The sequence below is a fragment of the Daldinia loculata genome (genome assembly GCF_022478755.1).
Source record: "Daldinia loculata strain CBS 113971 unplaced genomic scaffold F4817scaffold_2, whole genome shotgun sequence".
NCBI lineage: Eukaryota > Fungi > Ascomycota > Sordariomycetes > Xylariales > Hypoxylaceae > Daldinia > Daldinia loculata.
In genome coordinates, this window is record NW_026054856.1 from 940443 (window position 1) to 967374 (window position 26932).

The 26932-nt window shown below is 44.9% G+C and overlaps 10 protein-coding genes across 10 annotated transcripts; 4 read left to right on the forward strand and 6 right to left on the reverse strand.

Moving 5' to 3' along the window:
• Positions 1-144: 144 nt before the first annotated feature.
• On the forward strand, positions 145-1344 carry F4817DRAFT_364836 (uncharacterized protein). Its single transcript, XM_049306798.1, has one exon. It carries the CDS (start codon positions 651-653, stop codon positions 1302-1304), a length of 654 nt encoding a protein of 217 aa, XP_049163658.1. The 5' UTR covers positions 145-650; the 3' UTR covers positions 1305-1344.
• Positions 1345-1701: 357 nt separating this feature from the next.
• On the reverse strand, positions 1702-2226 carry F4817DRAFT_311533 (NUDIX hydrolase domain-like protein; the record flags this gene model as incomplete). Its single annotated transcript, XM_049300009.1, has 1 exon — positions 1702-2226. One exon carries the CDS (start codon positions 2224-2226, stop codon positions 1702-1704), a length of 525 nt encoding a protein of 174 aa, XP_049163659.1.
• Positions 2227-3223: 997 nt separating this feature from the next.
• Positions 3224-4106, reverse strand: F4817DRAFT_355871 (putative short-chain dehydrogenase/reductase; the record flags this gene model as incomplete). The annotated part of the gene is made up of 2 exons (XM_049305710.1): positions 3224-3271; positions 3327-4106. 2 exons carry the CDS (start codon positions 4104-4106, stop codon positions 3224-3226), a joined length of 828 nt encoding a protein of 275 aa, XP_049163660.1.
• A 321-nt stretch (positions 4107-4427) lies between these two features.
• Positions 4428-5726, reverse strand: F4817DRAFT_85270 (uncharacterized protein). The gene has a single exon (XM_049307968.1). The coding sequence runs from the start codon at positions 5325-5327 to the stop codon at positions 4617-4619; it is 711 nt and encodes a 236-aa protein (XP_049163661.1). The 5' UTR covers positions 5328-5726; the 3' UTR covers positions 4428-4616.
• Positions 5727-8341, reverse strand: F4817DRAFT_85269 (FAD binding domain-containing protein). The gene is made up of 2 exons (XM_049307967.1): positions 6087-8341; positions 5727-5842 (listed from the first exon to the last, which is right to left on the reverse strand). The coding sequence occupies exon 1, from the start codon at positions 7976-7978 to the stop codon at positions 6371-6373; it is 1608 nt and encodes a 535-aa protein (XP_049163662.1). The 5' UTR covers positions 7979-8341; the 3' UTR covers positions 5727-5842; positions 6087-6370.
• A 1449-nt stretch (positions 8342-9790) lies between these two features.
• On the reverse strand, positions 9791-10128 carry F4817DRAFT_311537 (uncharacterized protein; the record flags this gene model as incomplete). Its single annotated transcript, XM_049300010.1, has 2 exons — positions 9791-10000; positions 10066-10128. 2 exons carry the CDS (start codon positions 10126-10128, stop codon positions 9791-9793), a joined length of 273 nt encoding a protein of 90 aa, XP_049163663.1.
• A 673-nt stretch (positions 10129-10801) lies between these two features.
• Positions 10802-12404, forward strand: F4817DRAFT_324062 (uncharacterized protein). Its single transcript, XM_049301588.1, has 3 exons — positions 10802-11457; positions 11531-12008; positions 12087-12404. The coding sequence occupies exons 1-3, from the start codon at positions 11124-11126 to the stop codon at positions 12298-12300; spliced, it is 1026 nt and encodes a 341-aa protein (XP_049163664.1). The 5' UTR covers positions 10802-11123; the 3' UTR covers positions 12301-12404.
• A 210-nt stretch (positions 12405-12614) lies between these two features.
• On the reverse strand, positions 12615-16148 carry F4817DRAFT_85301 (muts domain V-domain-containing protein). The gene is made up of 9 exons (XM_049307969.1): positions 15159-16148; positions 14786-15107; positions 14697-14737; positions 14373-14642; positions 14231-14318; positions 13775-14175; positions 13446-13720; positions 13245-13393; positions 12615-13195 (listed from the first exon to the last, which is right to left on the reverse strand). The coding sequence occupies exons 1-9, from the start codon at positions 15846-15848 to the stop codon at positions 12735-12737; spliced, it is 2697 nt and encodes an 898-aa protein (XP_049163665.1). The 5' UTR covers positions 15849-16148; the 3' UTR covers positions 12615-12734.
• A 163-nt stretch (positions 16149-16311) lies between these two features.
• F4817DRAFT_324066 (YVTN repeat-like/Quino protein amine dehydrogenase) lies at positions 16312-19034 on the forward strand. The gene is made up of 6 exons (XM_049301589.1): positions 16312-16698; positions 16766-17383; positions 17439-17893; positions 17980-18013; positions 18129-18167; positions 18289-19034. The coding sequence occupies exons 1-6, from the start codon at positions 16477-16479 to the stop codon at positions 18466-18468; spliced, it is 1548 nt and encodes a 515-aa protein (XP_049163666.1). The 5' UTR covers positions 16312-16476; the 3' UTR covers positions 18469-19034.
• Positions 19035-21710: 2676 nt separating this feature from the next.
• Positions 21711-25552, forward strand: F4817DRAFT_324074 (glycosyltransferase family 20 protein). Its single transcript, XM_049301590.1, has 4 exons — positions 21711-21937; positions 22154-24140; positions 24193-24856; positions 24909-25552. Exons 1-4 carry the CDS (start codon positions 21915-21917, stop codon positions 24947-24949), a joined length of 2715 nt encoding a protein of 904 aa, XP_049163667.1. The 5' UTR covers positions 21711-21914; the 3' UTR covers positions 24950-25552.
• Positions 25553-26932: the final 1380 nt, after the last annotated feature.

A 26932-nucleotide genomic window follows, 5' to 3' on the forward strand; every position in this document is an offset into this window, starting at 1 on the left:
GACCAGTTGACGTTCTCTGTAGTTTCGCGATGCCGAGATGACTGAAAGATAGAAACCGGTTACTCAATTTAGACACGGCCGTATATTTCCATCTACGCCATCCAGCACAGCGGATTGGTTATCAACGGTATGCTAATGGTGTATGGCATGCCTCCAACTTCACCGCATTTGACTATCGATTCCTTGCATAGTCGTGGCGTCTCTACCAAATTCTATCCGCTGCTTATCGCCATGATATTATCGAGGCTCATTTACTTTGTCGTTCGATGAAAGCCTACAGTATATAAACGAACTAGTCTTTCGATCATCACCCTTCCCATTATTTTTCAGGGCAATCAAAGCCCAGGGGCTCCTCATAGCCTAGATTATTTCTTTGGATAGTTCGAAAATAACTTTCTCGACCCCACGACGAAGTATACCACGCCCTGATGCACCTGGCTACCCCCTGACGTGTTTATGGCTTATAGCCGGTACATCAGCAGACCGCCCTCGCGCCTTACTCGAGAAGGTAACCAACCAATATGTCATAGCCAAAAGCACTGACCAACCTTGTCTCCTTACCCGATTCACGGGCGATCTCAAACATATCGATGACGAGACTCCCTTACAAATCACTATCGGTGTGCTATCGAAGCCCCTAAAACCCGACCATGCTTTCAGTATCTGATACAACGCTCCGTGCCACCTTTTCGGAGCTCATTGTCGCCACCACATCACAGCAGTATGTGATTGGCACAACAATGCTATTTACTAACAGCATGGTAACTACGATTGAGTCGATAGTAGCCGTCAAAGGCGATTGGGGGTTCGATGACTCTGGAGGTGTAGATGGCTATTTGCATTGGACTTCGCTTGAATCATGGGACCGCATTCTCAAGGACAATCATGACAGCCGAAAGGTGATCCAAGCCGCTGGGGATTTATACTTCGATTCCTTTGCAAACGAAAATGTCGGCGTTCCGTTCGGCATGTCTTGTGCTCGTCTTGAGGGTAGAAAATACACCGACCCGAACGTTACTGGAGGCAATACCTGTCTACTCGGCTACCCCTTCGACGCTGACGTGACGAACCGCCGATACATTATCGATGAAGAATTAGATACGCTCAATATGTATCTTGTTTTCCCGGGGCTCGATCGCTCTAGACCAGAAATACCTCTTCCCGATAACCTCACTTTTAGGGTCGAAGAAGGGCTTATTAGATACATCCATACTCCCTTAGCTTATGTGAACGCTGGGTGCGGATTGAACTTGAGTATAACTACCCAGGGACATCCGCCATTCCAGATTAACAAAGACTTGTAGTAGCTTTCGTCCTAGTATTCGCAGAGTTGGCCATAGCTACAAGTCGTCTCTGTTTGGAAACCTGATGGCTGGGATGTTGATATCTAGCGAGGAGGGAAAATAGAATGCTCTTGCTAGTAATAGGGTAGTATGATTTAGTTTATGTCTTCGCCATGACCTTGGTGCATATTTAGATAGGGGTCAAGCCGTGGGTGCACATGAATGAAAGTTATGAGGCTATCAGATACTTACAAGTTTACACAAGGTATAGTATGATAGTAATTATGCCTGCTGCTAGGTTTATCATTCGACTGTCAGGTCAGTTCAAATAACTGTTTGTTAGGAGCTTGACCGTAAATGAACCAGGTTAACTACCTGGGTATATTGGCTTCAGCTTCTCTTAAAGTTAAGCTATAAACTAATCTTCCGGACTCCCTAATCCATAGTTTAATATATATAAATGTACCACAGAAGGATCTACGTCGGGAGGCACCCAAATATCCAACTTATCCCTAACAAAGGCCGCGAAACTAGGATGTAGGTTTCTAGAGGCCAGATCCTTCCGTGTGACCCATTCTACATTTATTATCTCATTTGTATCCAGCTTTAGGTCGGATATGTCGAAGTGCTTCTTCGGATCAGCTATAAAAGTAGTGTATGACCAACCTCCATGGTTATCGATTGCTTGTCCAACGGGCCATAGAAACTCTCTGATATTAAGTCCAATCTCCTCCATAACTTCTCGTTCCATGGCTTGCCGGGCTGTTTCGCCTTTTTCTATAGCTCCCCCTATTGTGCTCCAGGTCAAAGCGTGATCGGACCACTCTGCTCGCTGACCGAGGAGCATTTGTACCTCGCCTGATGTGAGGTATCGGTAAACTAGTAGACCTGCGGCACCGCGACGGCCCCAGTGTTTACAGCCCCGTGCGCATGTGAAGGACATCTTTTTCGTTCAGTCTTATGATAGTTCTAGTATTCCCCGTGTTGTAGCAATATCAGCAGTATAGAAGAATAGAGGAATCAAGAGCTAGATGTTGGTTTATAGATTAAATGGTTAAGCAAATCGGTGTTTATATGAAATAAAATTGAATATTTGGATTCCAGATAAGATACCTAGGAACAAAGAATACTTTTAGCATGTGCAGCTACGAGCTTCTATAGTTATCTAATGCTCACAGTTTCTTGTGGAACAATGAAGTTGTTTCTATGCCTTCTAGTTTCACCTCGTTATACTTTATAACCTCTAGAAAAAATGTTACAGAATATGGTGTTTGTTTTATCGATGTTCGAGGCGATAGGGGACATGATATAAGGGAAAGGAGTACAAGGACTTTGTTTAAGCCACTCATAAAGATTAGTGTCAGACATAAATGTCCGTCCGACATATAAAATGTAATAGAATAAAATCTGTTACCAAATAACCTTCCAGTGGTATAGCGGTTGTTCGACAATTAGTTTGGGTACCTACCTGAGCCATATGTTTCAGGTGGAAGTATTATGCTAGAAATTTGATCTAGCATAGTGTGAACTTTCAAGTTAGTGAATTATTTGGTAATTATCCAACATTGCGGTTTTAAGAGTATATCGACCTTTGATTGTGAAAGACTTACACGAACATTTCATATTTGAAAGGGTCATAGAGGAAGGATTATCTGCGTGCTTGGTAATGGCTCGCTATATAAGGCAAATTAGACGTCTGTTAGACATATTGGGTTGATTGCTACCTAGGTATTTTATGATTCTTTGGTTCCGAATTTAGATCCCCTATTTTCTGTCAGTTTGAACAGCAAGGTAAGATTTGTGACACTTCGATGCTAGTATACGCCCTCTTAATATAATATAGTCCTAGAACTCTGACTAGATGGTGAATATTGATATGGGTATAGTTCTATTCGACCTTGTGACATCCGAGTAACTCATCATCATCGTCATCGTCATCGTCATCGATGTACCTTATCAAGTCCATTACCCTTAATCAAACTGGAATCCTGTGATACAACGTTAGCTTTTCTAAAACTTGATTATTCTTCCTAGAAAACTCACTAATATGCCTTCCCATCCAAACCAGGTTAAGATCCAAGCAAACGTCGACATGCCGCCGTGCCATATATTCAGCTTCGGTTTCGGCCGTAGTAAATCGCTTACTACCTGTTTTGCGAACACTTCGGTCTCAGTACACGGCGCCTTCTTGAGGAACTCGCGGTTCTCTACGTGGCCCGCCGCAGCGCGGTATAGGCTGCCTTCAGGAATTTTCGTCGGCGCGTTATCGAATAACTTGGACCTCACGCTACCCGTCATCAGCGTAACGAATTTGACGCCTAGTGGGGCAAGTTCGACGCGAAGGGTCCGTGAAATGGCGTGCACGGCCGCCTTAGATGCGCTGTAGGCAACTTGGTACGGTGGGCAGAAAACCTCGTTAACACTTCCAACAGTCGCTACGGTGCCTTGTGCCTGGATAAGTAATGGGAGGAAAGTATGTGTAACGGCTAATACGCCTACGATGTTGGTGTTGACAACGCGTCTGAGGTCGTCAACCTTGGCGTCGGTGAAGGGCATCACATGGTTTATACCGGCATTGTTAATAAGGTAATCGAGAGTACCGTCGGTAGTTTTTTGTACGATGGCGAAAGCAGCAGCAATAGATGCGTCTGAGTTAACATCGAGCGCGAGAGTTTCGATGCCTTGTTCGGATAGTGACTGCATCTTACTCACATCGCGGGCCGTTGCGAAGACCTGACACCCTTGAGCATGGAACTCTAAAGCTAAGGCGGCGCCAATGCCACCTTCGCTGCAACCTGTGATAAGCATGGATTTGCGAGTCATGTTAGCAGCCATATCCTGGTTATACAAAACCTTTTATTGCATCCGTTTAAGACGTTAAGACGTCCTTAAGCAGAGTTGTCCCACCACTCACTCTGGTAGCGTGGATCATATAAATCTGGGGTCCCGAAATTTAAACAACAGATGCTTCAAACTGCGGGGATTGCCGAGCAGGGGTATTGCTGAGAGGTACAGGGGTAAAGGGGCTAAATCTTCACAGGTTCGAAAACAGAATACAGCAATGGAATGGAGAGAAGTCTCATAATTCATCTCATTTAACTTAATAATAGAATAATTGCCAATAAACGAGGAGATGAAAGGAACGCCGCGGTTACATTTCATTTCAGTTGTTGTCTGTGCTAGGTTGTACCTAGAGACTCTTAACTAGAATACAATGCTATTTGAACCCACGCGCATTTATTTGTAACTCTATTAAGTATCACCATAAAATTTCACTAGTTGCCCGCGTACCTAACTGACCCTTCTGTATGCCTTGTAGAAATCTATATCACTCTACATTAAGAAAACATTTGCAAAACGTGGCATTGTGGGATCCCTTAAAAGGGGTTCCATAATAGCATGGGGGTCTAGAGGGGCAGGACCTATTTCCTCGGATTCATCGTACCCGAGTGAGTGATCGATGATAGCTCGAAAGTCCGCAAGTGTAGCATCGGTATACCGATAGACTGGTATATTGGAATATTCTGGCGGATCTTCGACCGAGATACTAAAGACAACAAGGGGGCCCTTCCAAGTGAACTTTCCACGGCCGTGTTTGGCAACGGTCGTATAGAGGCTTTCCGTCGGCTTCGATCCATCGTAAAGAAACTTGTCCCGAAAGTGGAAATCTATAATGCGGAGTGTTGACTTCTTATGAACATAGTTCCAATGCACTCGATGCGCGTTAGCAATCACCCCAATGAATTCTCCAACTGAATCCGGATTTGGGTGATTCGGTTCTTCGGGCGTCTCGGAATTTTGGTTGCAAGGAATCCAGACGAGTTGTGGGACTGCCTTGTCTTGTGGAAAGTAGATAGCCCTAACGTGAAAAGGAGAGGGACGTTCCGAGTGAGTCGTCATGTCCTTGCACAGCAGCTTGTGTGACTTCCAGTCGGCTTTCTGGCACTCCTTCGAGCAATAGTGACAGCTCTTGCAAGAGGCGCAAAGCTGACCTCCCTCTTTCCAGCATACAGCGCACTGGTTGAGAGTAGGGTTGAGAGACATTTTTCTTGATAGAAGGCGTTGAACTTGTGGGTGTCTTGGGCTGGTATATTAGAGCCCCGAAGTTTATTAGGCGAATACGATAGAAATGATTGACTGAATGGATGAAGGACCAAGTCTCGACGAATTTAATACGGGTGGCGGAGGAAATTGAGGTAGAAATTAAGATTGAATGTCGGTATCTAGGTAAGCACTTTGACGAAAGTGATGTTTACCGGTTTTCTAGAAGAGAAAATGTACTGCTGCTGCGGACGTTGTTGAAAGTTGGTCGATGAATTGGATTCTTTGTAGGACTGCTTTCAGATATTGAATATGCAGCGTATCCTGCGCCTTCCTTAGTGGTGCCTTCTTTTTACGCTTAGACGAAAGAGGTTATATGGTAGCTTCTAGATGTCTAGGGTAGGCAAGGTCACGATAATAACCCTTTTGAATTGGCAGTTGCGAATAGGTACCTGAGGTAGTAGGGTATCCCGACTGCTCCCGATTCGGGTACTAGACCTTGAAGAAGGAGCTGGCGTCTGAGTATTGTTAGTTCTATATGCTATGCTAATAGAGAGGAAATAACTAGGATGAAGTAGTTCAGGTGGTCGTGGACTAACCGGAAGATAGGGGGGAAGAAAAACGGATATGTGTTAAAGGGGGATTATTTGGGGACGTCAGGGTCACGTTTGGGAAAAAGAGATCTAACGTATCGTTGAAAAATGCAACGGTTGATAGAAAGATAAATGTATCAAACCTATTATCAGGTGTAGCCATACTTACGGTAAGTGAGAAATGGGTTACAGTATCCCAGGCTTATCGTTTCTTGTGGTAACCAGTTTGATGATAGGTACTCGTTAAGAGAAGGTGGAATCATAGATAAGTCATTTCGTTCGATTCGTAAGTTCCATTTAGGGGTAATTTATAACATATAGTGAACAGTTACCTATATGCCTGACTTCCTGTAACGCCTCGCTTCAAGTACAATTTGGATACACTTAAGCGACAAGGTTATAAGAGATATGGCACACCAAAGATAACGACCCGACCCTTAGACTTAACCAATTTCACTCAAGCCATTCTAACAGCGCCTGGAACTCTGATAGGTGTCCAATATGCTCTATATAACCATCCGGTCGAATGTAGACATAAGAGGGCTTGGAACATCCGAACTGACCATGTAAATGGTTTCCAACATCGATATGCCCAGAATCACTCGCTCCCTCGGCCGCTTCGTCAAGGATCAAGTGCACCTTAGCTTCGTCCGAGTTTTTATTCGTAAAACCTGACTGCGCTTCCAGTATGGCTTGTTCCGTAATAGCATCATCGCCAACCCCTGAAAGAAGTACCAGATGATGCGTATCTGGCGTGATAAGCTCCAAGAATTGCCTTTCCTTACCCGCGCTCTTAATTATCTTGTCCGGAGCACGGTCGCCTCCCAACACCAGCCCCGAGTACCCCGATGCCGTACCCACCACGGAGCTGTCTCTGTAGTTGATTCCAAATTCGGATATGAACTTGAAGATATTGGCACGACGATTTCGGCTGCTGACAAACCAGGGCAACACCCATGAGAACAGAATATTGCGGAAGGAGATGAAGAAGGGGTTAGAAGAACAACCCCAAGTGAACATTTTATCGGAAGTTTCAAGTAAATGTTGGCCAATTGGACGGCGTTCGCGGTCGTAGCTATCGAGGAACGAATTTGGTCGCTTGCCCCGTATCACCTTCGCTAACTTCCATCCTAGGTTTATGGAATCTTGTATGCCGGTGTTCATGCCTTGAGCTCCAGCGGGGGAGTGGATATGTGCTGCGTCGCCCGCGACGAACAGACGACCGTCGCGGTAGCTATTCACGCCTCTGTGATGTAGATGGAACTGGCTGATCCAAGTAGGGTCGTACAGTTCACCCGCATCTGGATGAAGCTGATTTAACATTTCTTGAAAGTCTTCTAGTGTTGGTTCAACATCCACCTTAGGGTTTATGCGGGACACTACGACTCGACATGTGCCGTCTTTCAGCGGGAACACGGCAAGAGACCCTCTGCCCAGGCAAAGAGAGAATCGGTTCCAGGCTAGTTTGGAGTTCCTCACATGGGCATCGCAGAGGATGAAGTCCTGTGGGTAGGCCGCGCCTTGAAATGTAAGACCCTCAGCAGCACGTCGCACGCTGCTGTGCGCTCCATCAGCACCAACGACGTATTTTGCGCGAACAGTCTCCTCAACACCATCTGGGTTCTTTAGTTTCACGGTGACCCCGGTAGGATCTTGAACGATAGATGTTGCTTCGAGGCCTCTCTCGACAGCGAAACCATGCTTCGCAAGACATCCGTCCAAGAACGCCTCTGTTTCGCACTGAGAGATAATGAGGATTAGGGGGAACACCGAGTCTTCTACAAGACCTGATATATCGATGTCCGCCGCCTTCTTTCCGTTAAGATAGAATGTAGTGCCGCTGCTTAGATTTCCTTGTGAGACGAGTTTCCGAACATCTCCATGTCGATTTAAAAGTTCTAGGGTGCGTGGTTGAATACCTAGAGCCCTGGACTTGTCCGATCTCTGTAATTCCCTGTCGACGATGCGGAACGGTATCTTATGAATAGCCAACTCGAGCGCTAATGTTACCCCCGTTGGCCCTCCTCCTACGATTAAAACATCAGTTTCCTGTGCTGTCATGATATGCTGCGAATATCGGTCGAACTTTGTTGGAACAGTTGCACCAGCCAAGAATTAATGACTTTTATGGAAGCATGTCGAAAGTGGAGGCGGGATCTAAATCAAAACGCCATAGGTACCTCAAGCCATAGGTATGTACATAGATAGATGGACCTATGTATTGTTAGACTACATGTATCCTCCCTAAATGCCGCATGACGCGTCGGTGTCGTAGGATGATGCATCCGAAACGGTAGTTTAGTTAGTCTCCAGGAATGCTTCATCTTAACTTAAACCAGTCGAGGGCTATTTTAATCCAAATTAGGAATAGATAATCCCGGCATATGTAAGTGCGGCTCCAACCTTAAACATTTTGGAGATAGTTATTCCTAAAATGGTTCTGGAGGCAAAGTGGCTGAGATCTCTCAATAATGTAGTAGTGCCTTAGCAGGACGCGACGAACATCTACTATGTACCTACCTACCTAGGTACCTAACCTAGGGCCTATTGCTCGCTCGGTCCCGACGACCGCAGGAGTCAGCCGAAATAGCCAATCAACTCATATAATTATCAAGAGAAGGTGGCCATTTATAGGAATACATCTACCCATCCATAATCCGCTGAATCCGTGCTCATACTACTCAACCCAAGAATAGAGCTGTCGTCCAAATCTAGTAGGTAACTACCGAAGTACAGCCAACTTCGAAAGCTTCGCGGCGAATGCAACACCCTTTACACTCTCGTAGTTGTCGCGTAGTAGTCACAAGTAAATATTTCTACAATACCCCTCATAGATCGATTAACAACCTTGAATAGCCCTAAGTAAGGAATTAGAAAAGGCTTAGTAGGTTATATTCGAACTCTTCTTTAAGTTACGCAGCTAACCAAATTATACGAGACATTCTAACACGTAGAGACTGGATATAGTAACACTTCTAATAGGGGTTTAATACTTGTTAATAATTCAAACCTTTATTAACCTCTGATAACCTATGTCGACCATATGCCTTGCCTGGATATTATTTTTCATGGGAATGGGATGCAATACGATATTTTCAGTAGACGTAATTCATGAATACCAATTTCTTGCGTCAAAAACAAGATCGAGAAGATGGCTCTTGCGGAAGATCGGATGGTCTTGACTTCAGAAAAAGCAGACAGTAGCTTGGGATTATAACCTATTGGCACATGTCATTTAAGACACATCATTCGATGAAGATAACGACATGTGAAATATTACCGTCGTAGCCTTTCTAAAGTTAGTTATGGCCCCTTTCTCGCGTTGACCGTTCATCATCCGTAATGAAATTTAATGACCGAATCGCGAAACATCACCACATCATTCCACGTACGAAGGCTTCTATGCTAGCTATTCTTAGATCAGATTAACCCTAAATATAAACATTCTTTGACATATATACTCGATAGTGCGATCCGGATTACATCGGCGACTCCCCGGCACTACATCTAGCCCCGACCGTATTCTAGGTCCGAATGAGTCCTCTCACGATTATTACCAAGACACTTATGTTCCTAGAGCCTACTAGACTTATGGATGGGAATATCGAGTTATTTAGCCGGGTACAAAAACATTCATATGTCTTCTAGTGATACATTCCCGAATGTGTGGATTTCAGGGGCGATACTTTTCCCCCCCTTTTGCTTATTACGCTCTCTTGGTTCCATTTGTATTAAATGTACCCAGTTTAGCAATTATGAACTTGGTGATATAATGATTGGGTTTACTCTAATACCAAATAATGCCATCGTGTCGTCGTTGTCGCAATCTGTTTTTCATGAGTCGAAGGGTCACTCATTGCAAGCCTACTCCATTTACTCGGTCTCCTTTCCTTCAAGTTCTCCGTGGACCTTGTAAGTAGGTCTGTATTGGCGCTTATCGACGGTCTCGTTCCCTTCGAGCTCTTTGTGGACTTTGTACGTAGGCCTATATTGACGCTTTTCCGCATCGGCTACTTTGCCCTCCAGTGCTGCGTGTACCTTGTACGTAGGTCTGTACTGACGCTCGCTCAACTCGGTAGGAGCCTATTAAATGGTGGTTAAACTTCAATGATCACAGAAGGATAGGTAGTATAGCTAGTCAAGGTTACCTCAACAGGTGCTGCCAATGTAACGGCAGCTAGGCCGGCTAGAAGGAGAGCTAATAGACGCATTTTTAATTATTGGAATCGATTGCTCAAGTTATAAGATGGAGCACACTGAGCTATAAGTTATTGGGGGGATAATGCAGTATTATATAAAGAAAGGTGATGTATTCAGACTCGTGTTTGACAGAATGTCGATATCGAATGAAGCTTTGGAAAACTTGGGCTATACTCATCGGGGTAAGTCTAGATTGTATACGGTCCGATGCTCCTCGCATACATCGCTGAGCCTTACCGACCTCCCTTAGGTTGGTGGAGTCGACGCACCCGGCAGCACGGCTATTTGTTTCCTGATATCACGTATCCCAGACTAACAATGACAGATCTTTGCTGTTTTGGTATTAAGTCATGCACCTCATTTATCACCGGTTACTACGTGATCTTGCGTCTCATTCGTGCAAGTCGCCTTGGGAGTAATTGTAACTCTTTCCTGGGTAGAACAAGTATATTAAAATGGTCGAACTCGCAGCATTAGTTGGCTCACGTGTCCACGAACCGTCAACATAATCCATGTTTGCGCCATGTCTGCGATGCAACAGCGTAACTTTGATATTCCTAATATGTTCCGCAAGGTAACGTTATTCTCAAATCATGTATTCCGTAGTACGAAACTTGCATGATTCGGTCAGTGTTGACACCATTTAGGGACTAGCCGATCGACTGCTTCTGGACCCGGTAGGGGTCCTTCGGTAGTACCCTGTGAAACCCCCTTCTCCAGAACCCATTATTTTCTAGAAAAGTAAATTTCGAAGAAAATAAAGCTATATGTTTCTCATTCGAGCACCGAAGTAAAGTGTGATCGTGCTACGATATCTGTTAACACAGGCGCCAAGTCCTCCCTATATCGTCCAAGGCCCTTATAGAGTTACACCATCATTGCCAACCCCTCCGCCACATCCGAAAACTTTTGAATTCGGCCGCACGAGATTCCGATATAAACGATTGAAGCCGATGGGGCAGTCAAGTAAGGGGTATCGTATACTCCGCATTTGCCTTGCTGGTAAATGTCCCGCTTAACTGCGGACAAGGATATCGAGGTGTACGACCTTAGAAATTTACATATGGACCTAGGCATATCTCCGCAGACATTTTTACGTGGACTTATCCTATTATCAACACCTTCTTTCACGATGGAGGATAGAGACGAGGAGGTAGAGGGATTATTGGGCGAAAAGCTACTAGCAAACGAGTCAAAATGGCGACGCTTATCTGCAAACACTATGCTAATCATAACAAGTCTAAATATCATCATATTCTTGATATCACTCGTTCTCTTCTCGGCATCATTAGGCCATAGGTCCCAGCTCAACTTCGAACTACGACAGGCGTCTACTTATAGTAAGATAACGGGCCGAGTCTAATTCAATTAGACTTTTATATAATAGAGGCGATAGCTAAAGGAAATACATAGGCCCCGTCTTCGACAGATTAGACTTGGAAATGAAGCCGAGGGCGATTCAAGGGACACTATTTCCAGCCAAAGACAGTGCTTCGATAGCACGGGAGCTTCCTAATGCCGCGGCGGATGAGATTTGGGAAGAATGGGAATTGAGCCGTTTCTATCCCCTGACGCGGGACGAGATTGTGCGGATGGGAAAGGACCCGTCGACCGTCCCGAAACTAGAAGACTCCGAGTGGGGGCTGGGCGACGACGCCTATGTTGGTGCCTTCGATGTATACCACCAGATTCACTGTCTCAATGCTCTCCGACAGAACGCCTACCGCGGGTACTACAAGTTAACAACCCGCAACCACTCGGTCATGGGTTTACCAGAGATTCACATTAATCACTGCGTCGATATCCTTCTCCAAGCATTGCAGTGTAGTGGAAATGTGAACTTTATGACATACCATTGGGTCGCTGGTCAAGACTACCCGCAACCCGATATGTGAGTCTGCAGCCACCCGTCTATCTAGGCTTGACGCACTTCAGCTTCGAGAGGAACTGACAAACTCTTGGAATCTAGGTCGATTAATCGGCAATGCGTTGATTTTGAGAAACTTACTGCATTTCGGAAGGAGAATGGGCTCGACTTAGATAAGTATGTTAAAATAATGAAAAAGTCGTTACATCCAGGGGTAAAGGAGAGACATCAAAGTGATGCATACTACTATTGGTACAATGAAACGAACCCCAATCATATTGACGGGGCAAACCCTGGGGAAGATTTCAACATGTAAATAAATATACGATACTCATCTACCTTTTTGTTCAAGTACCGGTTCTACAGTTGAGTACCTACATATCTAAGCGGCGTCCCTTAGAAATATATTATATACTTCTACACTACGACGCATCTCTATGAGTAAATGATATTCTCTGTCCATCTGCTAAATATCATGAGGGTTTCAATGTGATTGGAGGCAATCTAAGTAGTAAGACTTGTCTCTTGTGTGACTTTCTTGCTGGGTCATAATTGATTTTCTTTTTTTAACCCCTCCCCCTTTTTAAAAGCAGGATTGAAAAAAGGGGAAGCCCCCCGCCCCCCCCTCACAAAAAAAAAACCCTAAAAAAAAACCGCATGAGTGACCGTTATTAAGGCTCAGTTTGAGACTAAACTCAGAGGTCTCGCGCAATTTTGACCATTTGAAAATGATTGTAATATATCATATCTTCAATCACTTTCATCTAATATCTCAATCGTGTTGCAAGGTCCCTTTTTATCTGTCGCTACAGTGCGCTCGATTTCATCCATCCTCGAGACAAATTCGGTTTGAAGTCGCTTAAGATAACTCCCAAGTGCGGCGTCATCCATATCTGACTCTTGCAGTTGAAGAAGTGTGTCGTGTAAATTCAAGATTAACTTTCGACGCTGAAGAAGCTTTCGGGACTGTGAGTTTTGCTTCTTTCTTTCGATACTCTCCGCAAGCGTTTTCGAGACATCCTCAGCAATTTCAATGAATCTTTCTGGGAACCCGATCGCACGTGCAAGATTTAAACCATAATGCTCTTCTTGGACCTGTCCCGAAGTGATTTTATATAGCATGGTCATTTTCGGATTGCCGCCATCCGTCTCATAGATTTCGGTAGCAAGATGTAGATTCAAAACTCCAGGTCTATTCCCCAATACTTTCGCTACCAATCTGATAAGCAAGTATACAATCGTTGGCGTCGGGATTCTTACTAAGCTGTTGAAAGTGAGTTGAGAACCATATGAGAGAATTGCTTTGAATCAATGCCTCGGATATAGCCATTGCTATCGCAAGTCCATCCCTTGTACTAGTTCCGCGCCCAAGCTCATCGATAATTGCGAGGCTCTTTTCATTAATATTCCTATACTAATATTAGATTCCATTCACCAAAGCCAAGTATAAATCCAATATACCTTAGTATAAATGCCATTTCTCGCATTTCAAGCGAGAATGTCGACATATTAGCTTCAATACTATCATCTGTGGACATTCGCACGAAAAGTTGTTGGATCACCGGAAAAGCTGCATACTGGGCAGGCACAAAGCAACCCACTTGAGCCATCACTTGCAGCAGAGAGATCATTCTGATATAGGTACTCTTACCGCTCATGTTGCAACCGGTGATTATTTGAAAGCGGTGTTGTTCGTTTGCGAAGACATCGTTGGGCACAAATCGTTCTGGGTTTACCTATAATTTGTTAGACTTGAATAACACCGTTGACAAAGTAATATAATTATCTACCCGTTCGCAAATGGGGTGTCTAGCTCCTTTGAGGGCCAGTGCATTGCCAATTTCAGGCCGGACATAGTCTCGAGTAGTAGCAGATTGGCCAAATGATGCAATCATATCTAATAGAGCAATACTTTCGCAGACACGAAAGAGATTTGGTATATGTCCTCGGATTGCTTCTAGAAGCTCTTGGATAACCTTGTCGCTAAGCATAATTGCTTCGTTATGTGAATCTGTAATACGATGGTTGAATTGGATTAAAACCAGAGTTTGGCATTGAATCCAAGCTCCCTTGCGGACCCTGTTTATGAGGACTTCTGGAATTGTTCGATCTTCAAAATCGCTTTGCCTAAGCTGTAACCAATACTTCCGGTTGGCGTCAAACTTCAGCTCCGCGGTAATATCATGTTCCTCTATGTTACATAAGCTAACGGACTGTCAAACCTAATAATTACCATGGAAACTTACCATTGACGTTTTCAACGTGTTGGTGGACATCGATTGTTGCCTCTTTGTATGTTTGACGAGCAACATCCAACAGTCCATGCACTCCGGACTTTTAAATGTCAGGTTTAGTCACAGAGTAGGCCTGTAACTGGGGGTAACTTACTTTAACAGCATATGTTCTCTGATTCCTCATATCAAGAGGTGACTTTGTCGCTACTGCATCCTCATTGATTGTAGCTGCAATGAGATCCATGGCAGGTCGAATTAGCTCGAGGCGGCAGATTTCGCGGATTCTAGTTAGTAGATCCGTACGTGCTGCCCCTAGTGCCTCATATATAGTAGGGACGGCTGTGATGAAGGCTTTGATTCCAAGAATATTATTGATAGCCTGCTCTGAAGCGTGAATTGATGCCTGATTGGGTACAAAGACAAGCTTTATTTGGTTAGCTATCTGGTTTAAATGTTAAATATAAGTAGTCATATTTACCATAGTCAGTAATTTCTCCACGTCTACAAATCCCTTAAGGGCTATACTAAGTTAGTGTAGTGTTTAAAAATTGAGGTATTGGCTTTTACCTTTCCGTATTTCAAAGAACATATCTTCTTTCACAGTAAGCTCATCTAGAGCATCGTAGCGAGGAATAAGCGTATTATCGACCTGACAGGAGGGCTGAAGTATGTTGCTTCGTAACATTCTCGAACCCATAGGGGTAAGAGTCTCGTTCAAGAGCCCGAAAAGGCAATCCTTCGACTTTGCGTCCTGGAGGTTCTGTATAAGCTCAAGGGAATGGATAGTGGAAATGTCGATCATCATTGTATTTTCCGACGGCTGATACTTCACCCGAAGCGAGTGGGACATAATAGATACGCGACAAGAGAGCTCGATGTACTTGACTGCCTAATTATTATGAGCAGACACACTAAAGAGATGCGCCAGGGCTAAGCCTACTGCAGCAAATGAACAAGTTGCGTAAAAGTTGCCTTCGATAGCTACTTTGATAGCTTCCAAATCTTGCCTAAACGCGAGCGTGTGAATAAATTCAAGACCGGCATTCTCAGACCAGTACTTGCGATCGAGTGGCTCGACTGAGGCATCTGGAAGTTCTTCCTCTATGATGGCGAGAAGGCTAGATTTGGGGTTAGGCGGAAAAGCTGTATTGACGATTAATATTGTAGATGGCTCATGTATCTGGATTTTATGAATAGTCTTAACATAGAACTGTGAATCACATATCTGGCTTAGGATAGCCTCGTTTGTGGTAATATTAATGAAGGCAAGGCCAACAGTTGGAGATACGCCTCGGGCCTCGGTGACTGCACAGACAATCTCGTGAGATTCGGAACCCCAGACAGATGAGGTTGCACGGGATTTACGACCTGACGCCGTGCTGGCACGACGGCGCTGCCTTGATGGATGGGAAAGGGTTGTTGCAGAGCGACTGCCGCTGTATGAAGTAGATGAAAATTGGCTCGCAGAGGTATTCGGCCTACGGGGAACTTCTTGTGAGCTACGCGGGTGAGGAGTAGAATATGTGGTACGAGAAAGAGAATAGTTAGCAGCGGTGGGCTGTGATGAAGGAGAAGACGGTTCTTTACTCGAAGGAGCTTGAGACCTTCGATGGCTAGAAAGTCGTCGCATTTTAAAGTCTGCTTAGACACTAGGAAGTAGAGGATGGAGTAGAGATAACTACTATATGAAAGGATTATCAACGAATAGTTTGCATAATGAACCGAGATAGTCGACTTGACCTTTCGAAAGAATGACGTTGCGAGAACTGCGTAGATTACCTTCTAAGGTAACTGAAAAAGTAGATGTATTAGCAAATAGACTTTAGGGAAATTCCACTTTAAATTTATTCTACTTTGCTCGTGCCCTGCTTGAAGACTGAACGCAGCTTCCATCGTAGTTGTAATTGCCCGGAACACTCAGGAGTTGGTAGAGCCACCTCCTATGGATTACAGGTAGATCATAGGAGAGCATTAGCCACTGTGGCTAGTTGGCACCCTCAAGACTTCCTCTAGGCTCAAAACTCAAGGGTTCTAGAAGTCCCGATAAGATAACGATAAGATATAGATTTTTAACTTTTGTTCTTCAATCTACTACTCAATCCACCACCCCGCGATATAACATTCCAATTTACGAAGAAACCGGCGATTGACTGTCGAATTTTAACCCCCTACATTTCAAGGCTAGGTACCGAGTGTATTTACGTATAAACGAAATAAAAGTCTGCGTTTTATTTCGATTATTCGTCAAATCTAGCGCGATGGCTACTGTGGCCCCGCCACCCTCGAAACGACAACGACGGGAAGCTCTAGAGCGTTCTCAGCTTCAGCAAGATGTCACACCTCCGGTCATTGAAGCTGGCTCATTCAAGGCGCGATTTGTAGACAACGACGGAAACCAATTAGCCGAGACCATAGAAGTTCCTCTAGCCGATGCGACTGAAAAGAACGTCTCTTTACTGCTTAATACTCTATTAGGAAGGGTATGGTATTATCTTCAATTTTATGGCGCGAAAAATGCTGGAGAGTTAAACTCTGATTATCTTATAGGAACGTGAAGAGTTTACACCTTATCGCTTTCGTATACATCTACCGAGCTCTGATACGGTAATTGATAACTACCCAACACCTGCCGAATTCTTAGCTGTCCTCCGTAAACATGGCATCGAGAATCCCTTCGAGACTACGATTACCTTATCCGCCGAGCCCCAAGCCGTATTTAAAGTACAAGCCGTGACGCGCATGTCAAATAAGATCCCGGGGCATGGTGAAGCTATTCTAGCGGCTCAATTTTCGCCCAAGACGAGTAGTCTTTTAGCGACTGGCTCGGGTGATAACACAGCAAGAATATGGAATACAGATAGCGGCACGCCTAAGTATACTCTTAAAGGTCATTCGGGATGGGTCTTGGCACTGGCATGGCGTCCAGATGGACATAACCTAGCTACTGGTAGTATGGACAAGACAGTCCGAATATGGGATGAATCAGGACAAGCCGTTGGTAGACCATTCAATGGTCATTCTAAATGGATCACGAGTATCGCATGGCAACCGTTTCACTTATGGCGTGATGACACGCCGAAATTAGCAAGTGCTAGTAAAGATGCTACAATACGAATATGGTTTGCGAATACCGGCACAACAGAGCATGTTCTGTCAGGGCACAAAGTGAGTGCCAATCGTATAAAGCATCTATGCCGGCAAAAAGCTAATAGTGGCGCAGGGCAGTGTTAGCTGTGTTAGGTGGGGTGGAACGGATCTGATTTACAGTGCTAGCCAGGATAAGACGATCAAGGTATGGAATGCGATCGACGGAACGCTTAAACATACGTTGGCGTCGCATGCCCATTGGGTAAATCATCTTGCGCTGTCAACAGATTTCGTGCTTCGAACAGCCTTCTATGATCACACGAAGAACGTACCCACGTCTACGGAGGAGAAGCGAGCGAAAGCGAAAGAGCGCTTTGAAAAGGCAGCGAAACAGCAAGGTAGGATAGCGGAGCGGGTTATCTCAGCCAGTGACGACTTCACGATATACCTTTGGGACCCAGAACAAGGTACAAAACCTTTAGCACGACTTTTAGGGCACCAGAAACAAGTTAATCATGTTTCGTTTTCCCCTGACGGGACATTGATTGCTAGCGCTGGTTGGGATAATCATATTAAGATATGGGGCCGGTAAGTCATCTACACCCGTCACGGTGCATGTGCTTCTCAGCTACCGATGGATTCATGCAATGGAAGGTTACTAATATGATAAGCAGTGACGGGAAATTTCTCGCGACATTGCGAGGCCATGTAAGTCTGCATCTCGAATCATGCTATGTTATTGGGTTAAACCCCTAATAGCTAACCACCTGCATAACTTTGCTGCGGCTGGCGAGGAATAGACATGATTGCTAACCAAGGTTAGGTTGCACCGGTATACCAATGTGCGTTCTCGGCCGATTCGGTAAGTACTCGTCTTATTTATTTATGTCTCCTGCGGAAAATTCCGTAGGAGCTGAAGGGAAATTTTTTCTTTATGCATGTTTGCGATATTTTTCAAGCAGCTGCTAACATGTGATTACCAGCGTTTACTTTGCTCTGGGTCGAGGGATACTACTCTGAAGGTGTGGGATATGCGGTCCTTTAAGATGTCAGTTGATTTACCCGGTCATGAAGATGAGGTGTATGCGTTAGATTGGTCGTTGGACGGCCGGCTCGTCGGGTCCGGGGGGAAGGACAAAGCCGTTCGGCTCTGGCGTAATTGATTGGGGATTCATGGTGTTAGAGCTGAGCCGAGAGATAAGCTCAGTATGTACTGGGTCCCACAGTATCAAAAGTTAGACCATTCTGGCCACTGAGATTACATTGGCCTTCTAATGCTAATTCTTGTAAAATGGTAATATGGGAAACTTCCCATCACGGTGACGGAATGGAACTTTGGAGAAATGGGCACGTGGAAATACCTACATAATGTCCGAGAGAAAATCGGGTCCTCAGGTGACTTTAACTTTGGCTAGTCTATATGTACAGTATGTACTCGTCCCCCAGCGGTGGGCATCAGTTCAAAGTTCAAAGTTCAAACGATCCAACCAGATGGCACAACTAATTGCGGGCCGTTCCTGCATAAGTTTAATGGCGACCTAGGCTCGGGAGCGTAGCCGAGTCGATAGATTTAAACCGTAGATCCGATTTTCAGCTCGAGTCATGATGTTATGATACATGATCAATTCGACTAAACTTTCGTTTAAGGCAAAAAAAAGAGGGTCAGTCTAATGACTCGCAAACAACTTATATACTAAGACTACTTTTACGGTAGCTTAGTTATGATAACTTAGGTGAGAGTATATTGGTGGTAGAGCAACTAGTGTGTCCTCGATATATATAATCAAGCGCTTATTTTGTGAGCGCGTTTAAAAACAGGTATATTACTGGGTGATAGCTGTGGAGAGAACTCGCAAGACACGAGTTGAGGGGTAGAGAATGTTATGCGGGCGGTGGGCCCTACATGGAATACGTATGTAGCGTAAAGACGGGAAACAAGGCGGGGTAATACTATACGCGTGGTCCGTTTAGAAGGTATGGAATCGAGTGAGAAGTTCCTAACGTAACCTGATGGGTTAGTTAATGGACTGGTCAAGACATGTTAACGCCAAGAGTGTGACATCCATTCAAAGTTGAAGAGTACCTATTTACCTATGAATATGATTAGTACATATGATCAGTATAGGTTTGTAGACCTTAGCCCCCTTGCTGTATGAATGTAGAGCCGCCTTAAGCTTATTGATGGAAACCTACATGTAGATGACGTTCCCGTATCTATCGAACCAATACGCGAGTTCCACATAGATGAGGCACTTGCAATTATGTATGTATCTGAGATCGTGTTACTATTTTAAATTGCAGCTATGGACTAAGCCAAGCACCACCCGGTAGTTATTTACGATCTAATCTTTGCTACGTGATCAAAAGGGGAGCCCAAACTATATGCGGGTTCTTGAGAATATCCCTTGGAATAGATAATTAGAAAGCACAAATGTGGATATTGTCAATTGAGAACCAAACATTGTCGATGCCACGATGGCTATGTCCAAAATAGCTCAACCCATCTCACGTTTCCCCCTGCACAACGACAGAGTGCCTACGGGCGGGCCTTGCAAGTATGTGAACAGCCCTGGGGGTTCTTGGGCATTAAGGATTTACCATTTCGGGAAAACCGTATTGAGCCTGCATATGTTTGCATCCAGTAGATGGTTCTAGGCTCTTGGTAAAATATCAAGATAGCTTGCGTCTAGTCGATGCCCTTTGTACATGGTAATTCAATGTTGAGCTTATAGCACATCCACGATAGGTGCGGCTTAAGGGAACTTAATTTAGGTATTAATGCATCTTTGGTTTGGTAGGCTAAAACGGCCAATTAGCTTGGTATTGCGCCGGTCTAGCTGTTCTGCGTTCTTTTCTGTAGGTGACAAGCAGAATCGGCCGTGATTGGTAATGATGTATGTAGGATAGCTGCGATATGGGGATTGTAGACTGATGATTTCTGAAACTATCACGTCTTCGAGGTTGCCCGCAAAGACCCGATTAAACTCGTTACATTGCGGGGAAATTCGGTGGTTTATTCAAAGTCCGTAACGGTCCAATGTCTAAAACAGCCAATGGGACGTCCCGAAGTGACAATGTGCTCAGACCCTCGAGCATAATTTACAAGATGACAGTAAGCTATGACGGGCCGGGAGCGAATAAGTGAACAGTTAGTTAAAGGGCGACGTTGAGACTTCGGAACTTTCTGCGTTAAGTGGAGACAGAGGAACAAGACAGAAACCACCGGGGAATTCGGCAACTGTAACAATTACGGGACAGGTAAGCCGGCTGTGAGAGGATTGTTGTGTCTATCCCGTCCTTTGATCCTTTGAAAAGATTCTCTCTCGATGGCAACCCGGAAGGAAGGATTCGATACACCTAACTCAGCGAAGTCCAAGTTTCCAGCCGTAGGTATTACCTCTTGGAATTTGGAGTGCCGAGTTCATGGATGGTATACGCGTTAGCTTCGGACTAAAACCTCCTGGGTAAAGAACGAAGTTAGAAAACCGGGCTGGGTTCGGTAGAGAAACTACTGGAATATCCTCGATCTCCCCTATAGGGCTGTGATTCGCATTAAGTCCTTAAGCTAGTATTTTTGATCACATAAAAGCCTTGCGTCGGAGCGAAATGTCCTTGGAATGTATAGAAGAAAATCATCCAAGGTTGGAGAGGGAGCTCCGTATTAATATCTGAAATAGAACATATGAAGTCATACATATCCCTGCTCTTCATAGCCCTAGAAGAATTGTCACTTCTGCGTAAAAGCCCAACTACTACGTCAAGTACATAATGGATTGTGGATTGGTGTAGTTGGTGTGGGAATGTGAATCTATGATAGATGGCTCCCGAAGAAGTTACTGTGTAGTGGGGAATTTACTAGAATCTCCCCCTCGCCAAAATTTTTAATTTTTTTTTCTTCCTCTTTCCTTTGCAAGGTAGCCCGTGTGTTAGCTTTACTATCAAACGGCATAACGGCAGGGAATAGAAGGACTCGAGGGCAGGTACGCTAAAATAGTTGGAAGCTCAATGTCTGCTTCCAGTGTTGAAACTTGGTCTCTGTAGGTACCTTGGTATCCTTGGCGTTTTTTACATTTCGTACGTCACTCGTCACTTATTTTACTAGCGACTTACAAGTCCTACTGGTGCACTCCTAGCGCGAATCGATTTTCTACCTAAATCTAAGATACCCAAAGTAGTGACATCAATTTGATCCAACAGCTTTATTTATGTACAGCTTGCTCACGCCTCTTTAGCAATATATATATTTTTTGCGTCACCCTGACCTTATCTTGGCTCAATAACCTTTTTTTCCCACTAGCCTCTCCCGGTAGTATCCGTCTAAGCCTCCCGTTCCCCTCCGCCGTGCATTCACCCGACTCTTAAAGGACATCCGATCTCCAAACTTTTTTTTTAATCAAGATTCTAGCTTAAGTGATCCCAGCAACACCGATTCCTCGACCTTGGAACACCAAAAGCATATATCCAACTAAACATTGGGACCAGTTCCTATGAGCTTGCTATTACAGCTTTACAACGTTATCTTCCCCTATCTAGGGTGTCAAGTCTAGAGGCATTGCAGCTTGAGCTGTGTTAAGACCAACTTCACGAGCACGCTCGTCCCACGTTCACGATGACTATCTTCCTAGCTTCGCTGTAAGTGCTTCCGCTTGTAATGTTTCCCCCCAATTTTCCAATTACATAGGTATACTTCAAACTCGTCAATTTCTAGATATTATGCATTCACCACCTGCTATCGAGCTAGTAGTTCCCAAAACCCTCTATTCATATCGGCTGCAGGGAAGCCGATTAACTTGCACAAAAATGTGCATTGATATTATACCCCGGACTATCTAACCTTTGTTTTTATAGGTTTCTCCCCAAAACCGTCTATTTCAAGCTGCCGCACGCGCCTCCTGCTATTGAGCGCGATAGCCAAAAGCCGAACACTAAAAAGACATCGAAGCGACCGCCTCTCGAGCTTCGTACCAGCCTTTTCCCCGATCCAGCCATTACTCCTCCTAGAACTCCTGAGGAGGAAGAGGCCTACCTTGACGACAGCCTCTTTATAAACGAAGATGGCCTGCGCGTTCTGAACGTTTCGGATGACGAGGAATTCATCAAGGCCCCGGCGGATAAGGAATCGCCGAAATGGGGCGGCCGGGCGAATCAGCCGAAGTCTCGAGCGAACTCGCCACCTCCGGCTTCCTTGATAGAGCACGCTAGGACCTTGGAAAAGGCCAAGGAGTTTGGACGCCAAGGAATTCTCCAACCTCGGGCAAGCCGAAGTGACAGTCACGACAGAGTCTTTTCGCATGCCAATTGGCGTATTGTGAATGCAGACCAAGGAAATGGCGGCCTTCGCAATGCTGCCGAGGCTGCAGCCCGTGATGGAATCGCAGAAGAATACTCATGGGTGGGCACATTAGGCATGCCTACAGATGCCCTTGAGGGGACGCAGCAGAAAGAGGACATCAATGACAGGCTGGTAACCGAATTTAACATGTATCCCGTATTCTGCACAGATAAGGACTTCGACGGACACTATTTGCACTTCTGCAAGCAAATTCTCTGGCCTGTCTTCCACTACCAAATCCCTGATAACCCAAAGAGCAAAGCATACGAAGACCACTCGTGGCAATTCTACGTCAACGTTAACCAAGCATTTGCGGACAAGATAGTTAAGAATTGGAAACGAGGAGATACGATATGGGTAAACGATTATCACCTCCTACTGGTGCCAGGAATGATTCGAAAGAAGCTCCCGGATGCGAAGATCGGTCTGTTTCTGCACGTTGCCTTCCCCTCCTCCGAGGTCTTCCGATGTCTCGCCGTCCGGAAACAGCTGCTTGAGGGCATGCTTGGCGCAAATCTGATCGGCTTCCAGATCCACGAATATACCCGCCATTTCCTTCAGACGTGCAGCCGCCTCCTTTCCGTAGAGGCGACACCCGATGGTGTTCAGTTGGAAGACCGGTTCGTCAATGTGATGAACCATGCCATAGGCATCGACCCTGTCAATCTCAATGCTCATCGTCAAGATGAGGAGGTTATGAGATGGATCGCAATCATGAGAGACCGTTATAAGGACAAGAAAATCATTGTCGCTCGAGATAAGCTTGACCATGTTCGTGGAGTTCGACAGAAGCTCCTCTCCTATGAGCTGTTTCTCAACAAAAACCCCCAGTGGAGAGATAAGGTTGTTCTAATCCAAGTTGCCTTATCTACCGGCGAGAAGACGGACCTCGACGCGGCTGTTGGTGATATCGTCACTAGAGTGAACTCGAGTTGGGCCAACCTCGCCTATCTGCCTCTTGTGTATTTGAAGCAAGATATTCCATACCCCCAGTATCTTGCGCTATTAACAATTGCGGATGCCCTTATGATTACCAGCCAGCGTGAGGGAATGAACCTCACTTCTCACGAGTTCATTGTCTGTCAAGACGGAAAATACTCTGACAGGAAGCATGGATCTTTGATTCTATCAGAGTTCACTGGAACTTCGTCACTATTCGGGGGTAAGGAGTTAACCGTCAATCCATGGAGTTACCGGCAATGCTCCGAAGCCATCAAGCAGGCGCTTGAAATGTCCGACGAAGAGAAGGATGAAAGGTGGGAAGCACTTCGTGAGATCGTCAGCCACCATACCGGAAGCCACTGGTTCTCGAAATTCATAAGCACTCTCGATCAGGTCTACGAAGAACAGCACCGTCATGACCAAACATCTGTTCCTCGACTAAACTTGAATACTCTTGCGCAACGGTATTCCAAGAGTCAAAAACGGCTATTCTTCCTCGACCTTGAAGGCACACTAATTCCTTATGGCCCGATGAATGAGATCATCCCCATGAATCCCCAGGTTAGTTGAAATTTATTCCTTACAACATGTTCAATTGCTAACATATCTACAGCGGACCTTAGACGTGTTAAACGACCTCGTTGAAGATCCTCGTAACACTATCTATGTTATGTCTGGACGTAGACCAGAAGAGCTCGATCGCCTTTTTCGCCTAGTTCCCAACCTAGGCCTCATAGCCGAGAATGGTTGCTTTATCAAGAAGTCCGGAAGCGCTTCATGGACCGAAGTCGCAGATCATGATAAGGTTACCACGTGGAAAGAATCAGTTCGAGGGATCTTGCAGTACTATCTCGAGCGAACCCCTGGATCAGAGATTGAAGACCGCAATTGTTCAGTGATATTTCACTATAAGCATGCTGATGACTATGCAAATGCTGAGCGGCAAGCAAGCGATTGGACTGGACACATCAATGAATCCTGTGAGGAGCAGCGGGTTCATGCGACGCAGTTGGATAACTGCGTTGTTGTTGAGCCAATTGACTGGACGAAGGAGACCGCTGCCGCCCAAGTCTACGAGGATGCGAACAAAGATGCTCAGGACTCCCAAAATAGCCCAGTTGACTTCCTCATGGTCATTGGCGATGGCCGCGAGGACGAAAAGGTTTACAAGTGGGCTAACGGTCTAAAAGGAGGTAATGGGGCAAAGGATGTAATCACGGTAAGCTTGGGGAGCCGGAATACCGAAGCTACCTCAACTTTAACGCAGGGCGTTAGCGGTGAGTAACATCCAACATAACCTTCATGGAACTAGTCTAATAGCCATCATAGGTGTTCTTGTGACGCTGCAAAAGCTTGCTGGACTTTCTTAGACGGGAAGGGTTGTGGCCTATGCAATAAAGCGGGCGTGCTCGGTAGCATTGTGGCAGGCGCCTCATAGTACCTTGGAGCTTACATACTGGTTTTGGCGTATATTCTGGCTTAGAACCCCTGGGTGGCCACGGATGATAATTCGTATCCGCATTTTCATAGCCGCAACAGAGACTCGCTTTCATTAGAGTCCTTGTAACAAAACTGGGAGACACGCATTAGAGCGGTGTTGATGAGTTTGGGGTTTTACGATTTTCTGCTTTTCCCAAGCCGGTTCCTTTAGGACTGTATCACAACTCGCTTAGACATGAGGGGGTTATTTTGGTGGTGTACATCGGATCTGGGACGTTTTGAGGTGGGATGGATTTTTAAAAGGATACAACTCCGTTGAGGGCTGGTAATATGGGAGAGAATTACGTACATAATGAACCGTTTGGGCAGGCTAACGAGTATTGATGACTACTAGTGGATTTAGATAGTACTTATTGGGGATACATAGGATCATTCATCTTACCCTGTACATATTTGTTAGTGGTTGTGACGATAGCTCGTCACAGCTATTTTTGGTATTTGGTAGAACAATGTCAACTCTACGAATCAACCCATTGCTGTATCTTTATTTCGCTCTCTTCTGAAGCCATTAGTTCCTACTAGGTAGTGAGTAGCATACCCTATCACATGAAATCGTCTTATATCTTCTAACGAAGTTTCATGAAGCCTACCTACATAACTTTTAGAGATAGATTATAATCATTTATTTTGTTATTACTTCATATAAAAAAGCATATTGTAAAATCCTTACTCCAATGGTTATCAATAACTTACTGGAGTTGTTGAATTGATTCTTCGCATGTAAAAGATGGCGCGATATATGAACTACTTTATTTTATGACCGCATTATGGGCGGATTTCGTGTAACGACTTTCAATAACATCCTAAACTGAAACACAGATAACTTTAATAACGTGACTTGAGGTGGAAACTCCATCCGTGAATCTGATGATAAGATAACTGCCGTGTGCATATAGTGGCTCGATGATCATACAGGATCAGCAGATTGACTAGGCGACCCTGTGAAAGCGATATGATAACAGGTACATACTACAGCGAAAGTCCGATTGTGAAAACACCATATCCGAAATTATTAAAGACGTGTATGTATATGAGAATCAGACGATAGGGGTAGCCTTTTTAGGTGCCGACCTAGATCTAGAATGAAGCGTGTGTAAGGTAAGGTTCACGAAGACGCGGCGATGGCATGAGGTGTGGCATGAGGTTTCAACTATATGGGTAGTAGTAGAGCTTCCACCAACCGGATGTATGATTTCATACCTTCTATTCCGGAGGTGTGGTACGTGCATACCTACCTACTTGTATGTAGGTGGTTATATGAAGTTGAGATGCTTGTCGGCATGTGGAAACTCGGATTGATAAAGCGGGATACGTCAACGGCAGGATCCCCGACGGGTGCAACCCCCGAAAGAATGAAGTACCCCATAGTACGAAATCGCCGATGCGTTGCTGATCGACGTCGGCCTACATCGGTCTCGCAAACGCACAAGACGAGAAAACCATAAGAAGTGAATAAGTGGTAGAGACTGCTTCTTAAACGGCATCAAGTACTCGTTAAAAACGATAGCATAATATTCGTCGTCTCATAGAGTACCTATGTATCTAAGAAGATGTACAGTACGCCCCCTGAAATAATGTTATTCAGCAGACCCCTAGAGCTACTTCGCTAAGATCCTGAAGCGTATATCTACTGCCGCCCTATGAGGTTGTCGTAGTTTTTCGAAAACGTTGTTTTAGAGTATTTTATGCTATAAAACCCTGGTATAATAGTTGAGATGCTTTAAGAGGCGTTGTTCTATTCAGAATTAGAAGCCCTGTTCTGTATCGTGCACGTCCGAAAAACTAACATTATTTCAAGGGGTGTACTGTAGACACAATTCTATTCTAATCTAGTTGACATTCATAGTTGCAAA

Bases quoted from the DNA above. Each gene is read 5' to 3' on its own strand.
- F4817DRAFT_364836 (XM_049306798.1), top strand. From the start codon at position 651: ATGCTTTCAGTATCTGATACAACGCTCCGTGCCACCTTTTCGGAGCTC.
- F4817DRAFT_85270 (XM_049307968.1), bottom strand. From the start codon at position 5,327: ATGTCTCTCAACCCTACTCTCAACCAGTGCGCTGTATGCTGGAAAGAG.
- F4817DRAFT_324066 (XM_049301589.1), top strand. From the start codon at position 16,477: ATGGCTACTGTGGCCCCGCCACCCTCGAAACGACAACGACGGGAAGCT. The intron at 16,699-16,765 runs GTATGGTATTAT...ATTATCTTATAG, and splicing joins TTAATACTCTATTAGGAAGG to GAACGTGAAGAGTTTACACC. The intron at 17,894-17,979 runs GTAAGTCATCTA...TATGATAAGCAG, and splicing joins CATATTAAGATATGGGGCCG to TGACGGGAAATTTCTCGCGA.
- F4817DRAFT_324074 (XM_049301590.1), top strand. From the start codon at position 21,915: ATGACTATCTTCCTAGCTTCGCT. The intron at 21,938-22,153 runs GTAAGTGCTTCC...TTGTTTTTATAG, and splicing joins ACTATCTTCCTAGCTTCGCT to GTTTCTCCCCAAAACCGTCT. The intron at 24,141-24,192 runs GTTAGTTGAAAT...ACATATCTACAG, and splicing joins TCATCCCCATGAATCCCCAG to CGGACCTTAGACGTGTTAAA.
- F4817DRAFT_324062 (XM_049301588.1), top strand. From the start codon at position 11,124: ATGTCCCGCTTAACTGCGGACAAGGATATCGAGGTGTACGACCTTAGA. The intron at 11,458-11,530 runs GTAAGATAACGG...GGAAATACATAG, and splicing joins ACGACAGGCGTCTACTTATA to GCCCCGTCTTCGACAGATTA. The intron at 12,009-12,086 runs GTGAGTCTGCAG...CTTGGAATCTAG, and splicing joins GACTACCCGCAACCCGATAT to GTCGATTAATCGGCAATGCG.
- F4817DRAFT_85269 (XM_049307967.1), bottom strand. From the start codon at position 7,978: ATGACAGCACAGGAAACTGATGTTTTAATCGTAGGAGGAGGGCCAACG.
- F4817DRAFT_85301 (XM_049307969.1), bottom strand. From the start codon at position 15,848: ATGCGACGACTTTCTAGCCATCGAAGGTCTCAAGCTCCTTCGAGTAAA. The intron at 15,108-15,158 runs GTAGGCTTAGCC...CATAATAATTAG, and splicing joins CAACTTGTTCATTTGCTGCA to GCAGTCAAGTACATCGAGCT. The intron at 14,643-14,696 runs GTAAATATGACT...AACCAAATAAAG, and splicing joins TGGAGAAATTACTGACTATG to CTTGTCTTTGTACCCAATCA.